General features: G+C 37.9%; 2 protein-coding genes across 2 annotated transcripts; one reads left to right on the top strand and one right to left on the bottom strand.

Moving 5' to 3' along the window:
• The first annotated feature begins 1,362 nt into the window (after nucleotides 1-1,362).
• Nucleotides 1,363-4,799, top strand: LOC133668469 (tubulin alpha-5 chain-like). The gene is made up of 5 exons (XM_062088338.1): nucleotides 1,363-1,636; nucleotides 2,270-2,484; nucleotides 2,580-2,779; nucleotides 3,031-3,539; nucleotides 4,240-4,799. Exons 1-5 carry the CDS (start codon nucleotides 1,524-1,526, stop codon nucleotides 4,550-4,552), a joined length of 1,350 nt encoding a protein of 449 aa, XP_061944322.1. The 5' UTR covers nucleotides 1,363-1,523; the 3' UTR covers nucleotides 4,553-4,799.
• Nucleotides 4,800-6,289: 1,490 nt separating this feature from the next.
• LOC133668262 (ethylene-responsive transcription factor ERN1-like) lies at nucleotides 6,290-8,082 on the bottom strand. Its single transcript, XM_062088038.1, has 2 exons — nucleotides 7,705-8,082; nucleotides 6,290-7,624 (listed from the first exon to the last, which is right to left on the bottom strand). Exon 2 carries the CDS (start codon nucleotides 7,615-7,617, stop codon nucleotides 6,790-6,792), a length of 828 nt encoding a protein of 275 aa, XP_061944022.1. The 5' UTR covers nucleotides 7,618-7,624; nucleotides 7,705-8,082; the 3' UTR covers nucleotides 6,290-6,789.
• Nucleotides 8,083-8,530: the final 448 nt, after the last annotated feature.

The raw sequence follows: 8,530 nt of genomic DNA, 5'->3' as shown, positions 1-8,530 counted from the left end.
TTAAGGTTGATTTTGAATGGATGAATACCGGAACGGTCATGTTATTCATTTAAGAAGAAGATGACAGCTTGAGCTAACCACATATAAGGTGAATATTGTGCTGAAATGATTATTGATTATGAGTTCCTGAGTTGTGTTGCAAACTTGACGATGGCTTGGGTCTGAGTCAATGTCTGTTGTCTAGCAGATTAGGTTTTGTTGGGAGGGTGGTTAGTACAGTAGTTCAGGCTGAGATGGTGAAGGAAGGCTACAACTTGTTGTGGTTGCTGTTGTTGTTCGGGGGAAATGCTGATGTTTTGGGTAAGGTGCGGCCGTCGTGGTGTTTTGGGCAGCATAGAGAAAAGGTGTTTAGGGTCTTCAATGGTTGTTCCCGGTAACTAAACCTCATGCAAGAAATTTTTGGAAGGAGAAATCCTATCAAATCTCCAGACAATATAAGAGAAAAGGGTGAGGTTGGTGGCTATAAATAATTTAAATTTTTGATGGTTTATCCGTTCCACAATCAACATTTGATTTGGTGCCTAAAGTTAGAAATGAAAGTCTTGCTTTCATTTGAAGACCCAATGAACTTTGGGCCACATGCCGTCGAAGATCAGGGGTTAAAAATCCAAAAGCTATACTCTTTGAGCTGGGTAGCTAGAGGGTCTTCTCATAAGAACATGCACCACCAACTCCCGTGATTCATGAACAAACATTGCTCCACAATTAAGACGCAGTTCAATGGGTGGTTGTCTTGATGGTCACGGGTAGAAAACTTGTTGGTTCTTATCTCTAACCGTATTGCAGAGTCTCTGCTGCATCATGGCAAAGGACTGGTTTCGAAGCAGCAATTTCGACAGAGGACACAGGGCAGGAGCACAGAAATATATTCTATCTGGCCCCAAAAGTCTTGTTTCTGCTTCAACATATCTTTTCTCCCCTGAACCTTCCATTTATTTGTGTGTAAATGAAAGATATTTTGTAAATTTTCTTCGTACGTTTTGTGTTATCGTCCTCATCGAGCGCAAAAAAATGAAAGATTGAAAATGGATTGTTTGAACGTAGTCAAATGAATAAAAAAAGAAGCAAAACCACCTCAAATGTCTCTTTACTGCTCAATTTAGATCTAAAAAAAGCAAGCCAACTCATCCGTCCAGACAACCAGAATCTTAAAACAGAGTCCATCAGTTTCCTCTCAAGAGTTTAACTAAAAATTAACTTTATAAAAACTAATTTTTGACAAGGACGTGGGCCATGGTAACCGACAACAGCCGAGCTAGCCCAAAAAACCAGCACCATAGAGCTGGCGCCAAGCGGCGGACCCCATTTGGCGCCACATAAGTGGCAGTTAACAATAAAACAGCAACCATGAATTGATAAATTAACTAACTTTACCTTTATAACATTCATAAGAGGAGAAATCTCTTCTTTCTCTCTAATTTACATATCCATTGTTGCATAGAAACTCTCTGAGCTTCTTGGAGAGATAAATATATTGCTTAAAGAGAGAGAGAGAGAGAGAGAGAGAGAGGAAGAAATCAATTATGAGGGAGATAATAAGCATACATATTGGACAAGCAGGGATTCAGGTTGGGAATTCTTGTTGGGAACTTTATTGTCTTGAACATGGAATACAGCCTGATGGAACGATGCCTAGGTAATTTCATGCATTTTTCTTTTGGTGAAATATTTAATGTTTGTGGATCATTAGTTGTTTTAATTGATCAAAGGGATCCTCGTGTCTTTGAATGTTTGTTTGTGATCAGTTTCTATGTATTTAGTGATTTGTGTTATGATTTTATATCAAGGTAATCATCATTGATTTTGTTGACTTTGATGGATCGGAATGGTTTCTGTGCTGGGATTTTTCTCTTGTCATGTTTTGGTGATTTTGCCTTCAAAATTAGAGATATTTTTGTTTCCATCTTATCTTTCCATGGTTGAATTAGACAAAGGAATTGATAAGATATTTGATGTTTTTGTGCGGGTAAAAAATTTTTAGGCTGTTAATTATGTATTTGAATTCCATTTTGAAAGGCCTCATTTCAACCATTTGTGGATGGTTAATCTCTAGGTTGGAGGACTATGCCATTCTGTTTGTGCAAAGTTTTGTTGTCAGATTTTGATTTTTTTGTTTTTGCCTCATGATCTTGAACGAGAACGACTGGATCTTGCTTTTCCTTGCTGGAAATTGTTGATTTTGATTTACTATTTCTGGAGGATGCTCTATTCTACTGTTTTCATTCCTCTACTTTCGAAGCTGATTTGGCTGTTCTATATCCTGTTGCAGTGACACCTCAATCGGAGCGGAACATGATTCTTTCAATACCTTCTTCAGCGAAACTGGTTCAGGAAAGCATGTGCCGAGAGCTATATTTGTTGATCTCGAACCCTCTGTCATTGATGAAGTCAGAAGTGGGACTTACAGACAGCTTTTTCACCCTGAACAACTTATTTCTGGCAAGGAAGACGCTGCTAATAACTTTGCCAGGGGACATTATACAGGTAAAAGAAGCATTTGCAATGCTCAGTTAAAATGTTGATTTTGTTCTTATTGTCGACGTTGAATATTTTGCTGCGTTGGTGTTCTAATACTGCAGTGGGAAGGGAAATTGTTGATCTATGCCTGGACCGCGTGAGGAAATTGGCAGACAATTGCACTGGTTTGCAAGGGTTTTTGGTATTTAGTGCTGTTGGTGGTGGCACTGGTTCTGGTTTGGGCTCGCTGCTTTTGGAACGATTGTCTGTGGATTATGGAAAGAAGTCAAAACTTGGCTTCACCATCTATCCTTCTCCTCAGGTATATACATCAAAGAATTATCGAGAAATTATAGCATCTTTTTGTGCTAAATGTAAACTTCCAAACAATTACAGGAAATACATCTTTTTGGGTGTCAATGTTTACGTTAAAATCTTTTCCCTGTGGTTCCTTTTGTTGAAGCCTGTAACAGAAAAAATATGGTCATTTCTATTATGGTATTGTGGTAAATTCTTTCTATGTTTGACCTGTTGTTAAAAAACTCTTATGGAAGATTTTTCATAATAATGCAGGTTTCTACTGCTGTCGTGGAACCTTACAACAGTGTTCTCTCCACTCACTCTCTCCTTGAACACACAGATGTTGCTGTGCTTTTGGACAATGAAGCTATTTATGACATCTGCAGGAGATCTTTAGACATTGAAAGACCAACATACACCAATTTGAACCGTTTGATTTCCCAAATTATCTCATCTTTGACAACTTCCTTGAGGTTTGATGGGGCCATTAATGTGGACATCACAGAGTTTCAAACTAATCTCGTTCCATATCCTCGCATCCATTTCATGCTTTCATCTTATGCTCCAGTAATCTCAGCTGCCAAGGCTTACCATGAGCAGATTTCAGTTCCTGAGATCACAAGTGCTGTGTTTGAACCCTCAAGTATGATGGCTAAATGTGATCCAAGGCATGGAAAATACATGGCTTGCTGTCTCATGTATCGTGGAGATGTTGTACCAAAGGATGTTAATTCTGCCGTTTCCACCATTAAGACAAAGAGGACAGTTCAATTTGTTGACTGGTGAGTTGATTTCCATTTGTTTGATTTATGATAATTAATTCTGATCAATTCTTGCTCTAGTATGTTGTTTTCATCTTGTGTATTGGAAGTTGAATTGTTTCTCTCAAAATTTATCATTTCAGACACACCGTCTTAAATGGGCATTCAAAAGATTTGGACATAATTCAAGAAACTGATGAAATGCTCATTTCAGATTTTTAAGATCCTAAATGCCACTCTTGCATTATCTCGTTTTGAAGTTTTTGCTCTTAAAGCAATGCAAAAATATTATTGTACTGTTAACATTCAAGAAAACAGCATATTGATTTTTGTTTGTAGACATCAAACATGGTTCTATCATATTCCTATTTTGCTGTTTGTATTAACAGTTCCAATACAATGGTCGCTGAAACACACGAGAGAACTCCTCTGCTTTTAACTTGACAAGTTAAGACCATTACCATAATAAATATACAACAGATCAAGATGACACAAACCTTAATTTCAAGCATTGGTGGGTTGCGGTTATTCTATGATCTATTTGGGAAATCTGGAACTTTGATACTGGACAAAAGGATCGGAGTTCCCTGTAGCTGAAATGAATGGCCATTGAAATTAGTCTGGAAATGTGTAGAGGATTTTGAACGAGGTTAAACATTTGCTTTGTTTATCATTTGTTTTTCTTTCTTGAAATCTGATTGTTCGATTTATGGTACTTCAGGTGCCCAACTGGTTTCAAGTGCGGTATAAACTACCAACCACCAACAGTGGTACCTGGAGGTGATCTTGCTAAAGTGCAGCGTGCAGTTTGCATGATAAGCAACAACACAGCAGTAGCTGAGGTCTTCTCCAGAATTGACCACAAGTTTGATCTCATGTACTCTAAGCGAGCATTTGTCCACTGGTATGTGGGTGAAGGCATGGAGGAAGGTGAATTCTCAGAAGCTCGTGAAGATCTTGCTGCCCTTGAGAAAGACTACGAGGAAGTCGGAGCAGAAGGTGGTGATGAGGAGGGTGAGGACGAAGATTACTGAGATAATATTTTGCAAGGAAACAGCAGTTGTATGTCTATCTCTTATCATTCATGTGCGTTTGTCTAGAGGTGTACTATCATCATTATTTCCATGTCAGTGATCTGTGAATTGTCTGATCTGTGAATTGTCTGTCCATTATGTGTTGTTTCTTTTCTTGTTCATTGTTTGCACTATCTCAAAAAATGTATCGTTCTCATTTTTTGAAATGAAACATATGCTATCTATAAAGCCACCTGCTATTGATTTATACACTGAGTTCATCTTCCACTCGAAGATCTTGGTGGGCATAGGCAACATGATTTAGCTAGAAGCTCTGTTGAGAATATTTAATTGCATATCTACAAATTTTGGCTTACATAAAAATTATAACAAAATCACAGCATTATGGCATTACCACCAGAGACTGCCATCACATCTTAGAGGCAACTATTGGTTATGAGAATTTAGTTGCTTGTAAGAACTAAGAAATGCTATACGGAGAATTTGCTAATGATGAAGATGAAAGGGAAATCTCACATAGAGCTAGATAAAACTATGCACATTTATTGATTTTGTATGTGTCTCTACTGCATGTAAGAAATGCTGGAGTTATACAACAAATCTCTGTTGCTGAAGTACTAGCATGCCGGAGGAATGGCCCTGTTGTTGAACTTCTCGATACATTTAAATACTTCCCTTTTCCTTTTTGTAGCAGCATTTGTACTTTATACAGTTCTATCTATCACGTAAAATACATATTTTTTTTTTGATTAACGCGGGTATCTGGACCAGCTTGCGCACATCTCGACTCGACTAATCCCACGGGCTCTGAAGTTAACGACCATGTAAGTCTCCAGTGACCATTATATTAGCAATTACATGGCTCAAATCTGAATAAAAAAAAAATTGTGCTCTTCATGTCTGGCTTGGCCTGACCTTTGTAAATGGTTATGGAATTTGACCATCAAATGGTGAAAATTTCACTAGCTGAATCCAATCCGTTAGACCAGACATATAATCTGCTATGTTACCTGAACAAAGAATATAGTTGTACTCTCTGAGTCTCAGTTCATATGATATAGCTTCACAGTTGATGGAAAGCGGATACCTAACCTCCCTACAACTTTTGGAAGTAGTGTCTTGAGCCATTTTGAGATAGCAAATCCAATTTCATGATTGCCGGGTGGTAGAAGATGAGTTTTTCAATTTTGGGTCAGTTGGATATGTAGAAAGTAGCTATATAAATTCTTATACATAACTTGTTCTGTAAAATAGGGTTTCAAAAAAACTAAATTATTTAAGTGCAATAGGGATGCATCATTTGGAATTTGAAAGTGCTAGGAATTTCCCTATACCAGATATCTTAATCCTAGGTTCCTAGCAAGCTGGACTCACCTTTGATAAGAATCTACTGCCTAATTGTCTAATTAAAATGTTTTTAAACATGGTTTGAACTTCTCCAAGTAACTGTAGTGCAGACACTTCTTCTGGAGCATACCTTAGTGGGGGGCAACTTTTTTAAGTCAAAAATACCTCAGAAAGGTCAACATGTGAATATATAAAAGACATGGATGTGATGTTAAATTAGACAATAGCCCTTTATTTCACAGAATCACAGCTTCTTTGAAGCATCTCTGTAAACATCAAAGATCATTGGGATGCTTCAAAGGGACTAGCAAGTTCATAAATAGCATGGATCAAGGTGGTTCAGATTTATGTGAAAATCTGGCATGCCTGCTGGAGCGAAATAATCATAACTTTGCTGAGAAGTAAAAACTTACTAATGACATGATCAAAGATTTCAGTATACAGATAAAGTGGACGATAGCCTGAGTAACCAAGGATTACATATTGGAAGACACTGCAACTCTTTTTGGATAGTTGTTGGCTGTAGGGCCCCAAGAGCTTTTGTCTGAGCTGTTAAGAGGTTGAAACATGCTTTTCAATGACTACAGACATTGATGACATCTGTATCTACTCCAATGAAAAAGAGAGGTTACCATGGGGAACAAAAGGTATAATTTAATCGCCATGATTGGTTCGACTTGGTATTCATCGACGATTTTTTTACCTTCTCCATGTAATTTGCTGTTAACATTTTAAAAAACAAGATTTCGACCTCATCTCTAGCTGGTATGTTGTCACTGTAACTTCACAAGCAAGGGTAAAGTGAAACCAGAAACTAGGGGAAGAAAGGAAAGGAAGGAGAAGAGGGAGATTCTATGCTCGTTAGAATCACAAGTTCTGCAGGGTGATTATTATAATGGTGGAAGATCCCATAAAGCTTCAATAGGATCATGGATAGTTTCCATGTACTCTTGCACCCCATTCATTGCATATAGAGATGCTGATATCTGTCTCTCCACCTTCATCTTATCAAATTCTGAGAATTCCAAGTCACTTGTCCCGGGTGATACCACACTTTTTGGAAAATCCAACACTTCCTGGGAAAATGCAAACCCATCGAACACAGGTCCAAAACCCCATGAAAAATCAGACTGAGAAGTAACCCTCTTGAATTCCTCAATCAAATTGCTCAAATCTGGTTTATATGCATCATCAAACAGGATATCGGTTTCATGAACCGAGCTGGAATTGGAGTAACTATCAGTACTCATGCCACAACTACTAATGCTGCTGCTTCTGCTGCAGCAGCTAGTAGTGATAGCGCTTGTGGTAATAATGGTACTAGTTGGTGGGGTAGAGACTTCAGCAGTTTCTTCTTCACTCTGCTGCTGTTTGTCTCTCCTTTTGTTGTTGAGGAGGTTTCGAATCCGGGAAGCAAGAGGAGAATCCAAGGATACACGAGTAATGAAGTTGGTTCGCGTGTTTGATCCACGAAGCAGGCAGGCAGCTTCATCGTAAGCTCGAGCAGCTTCTTCAGCTGTCTCAAAGGTTCCTAGCCACATCCTTATATTTTGTGTTGTGTATTTGATCTCAGCTACCCATCTACCAGAAGGTCTTTGCCTAACACCAACGAACTTGTTACTGCTGCTAGGCCTACTTGTCCCCTTAAACTTGCTTGTTTTGCTAACTGGCATGCTTGCTTTTCTACGCTTCTTTTCTTGCTGGAAATGAATTTCCATTGGGAAACTGCACAAGATAGAAGATTGGACTAAGACGTTGGATTGGAGAGATGTTGATTTGAGCTGAAGAAGAGAGAGTTGTTCTACTTGTCCAAAGGAGGTGGAGAGCCCTGTCTGCATGTCCCTGTCTTGTTCTCAGTGGAGCTACTTATACGATTGAAGCTTGAAAAGATGCCATGGATTATTTACGAGCAAGATGGTGCCTTTTTCAAGGTCTTTAGAGCTGTTTTTAATATATTATCTCAAGGTTTTCTGCTATGGTTTGAGGGTTTTGTCCTTTGTCTGCTATCTCCATGACCTGGTCAAAGTGCAAGGAGGGGGTCATGCAGTCTAGAATAGCGCCACTTGGAGGCACCAGAATGGTCCTCTAGATGAGCCTATAAACTAATGCTTAAATCATGGCTTGAGAAGAGGGGCATAAACCTAGTCATGCTCTCGGCAGCCATTGAATATGCTTATCGTGCACGCTGCTTTGGTTCTGGCCTACTTTCCCTTGCATCGCAGAAATTGTTTTAAAATAGCAAAACTAATTAAAAATATTAAATGAATAGCACAATTAATAAAGAATTGGCTGAATTAAATCTTTGGGGGGCAATAGGGGTCCATTCTGGTTAATATTTTTTTTTATATTATTAAATTTATTTTATTAAAATCTTTTTGATATTACTAATGTTGTCGTAATCAGAAATTTAATGTGATTCTAGAATTTTTTTTTTCTCTTCTCTTCTACTCTCCTTGCATCACATATTTTTTTTTAATATCAAAATGAATTAAAAATATTTACATAATATCACAATTAAATAAAGAATTGGCTAAATTAAATCTCCAAAAGGTAAGTCCGATCTACTTTGATTATTGTTGATAACTTTTTTGGATATTGTTAGATTTATTTTTTCAAAATCTTTTTGAAGGC

The sequence above is a fragment of the Populus nigra genome, chromosome 11 (genome assembly GCF_951802175.1).
Source record: "Populus nigra chromosome 11, ddPopNigr1.1, whole genome shotgun sequence".
NCBI lineage: Eukaryota > Viridiplantae > Streptophyta > Magnoliopsida > Malpighiales > Salicaceae > Populus > Populus nigra.
Note: the sequence above shows the minus strand (reverse complement) of the source record. Positions and strands in the feature narration are given on the sequence as shown.

What these genes read in the sequence shown, in the direction of transcription:
- LOC133668262 (XM_062088038.1), bottom strand. Translation starts at nt 7,617, where the DNA reads ATGGAAATTCATTTCCAGCAAGAAAAGAAGCGTAGAAAAGCAAGCATG.
- LOC133668469 (XM_062088338.1), top strand. Translation starts at nt 1,524, where the DNA reads ATGAGGGAGATAATAAGCATACATATTGGACAAGCAGGGATTCAGGTT. An exon ending in CCATCTATCCTTCTCCTCAG is followed by an intron (nt 2,780 to 3,030) that starts GTATATACATCA and finishes ATAATAATGCAG; the next exon opens with GTTTCTACTGCTGTCGTGGA. An exon ending in ACAGTTCAATTTGTTGACTG is followed by an intron (nt 3,540 to 4,239) that starts GTGAGTTGATTT and finishes ATGGTACTTCAG; the next exon opens with GTGCCCAACTGGTTTCAAGT.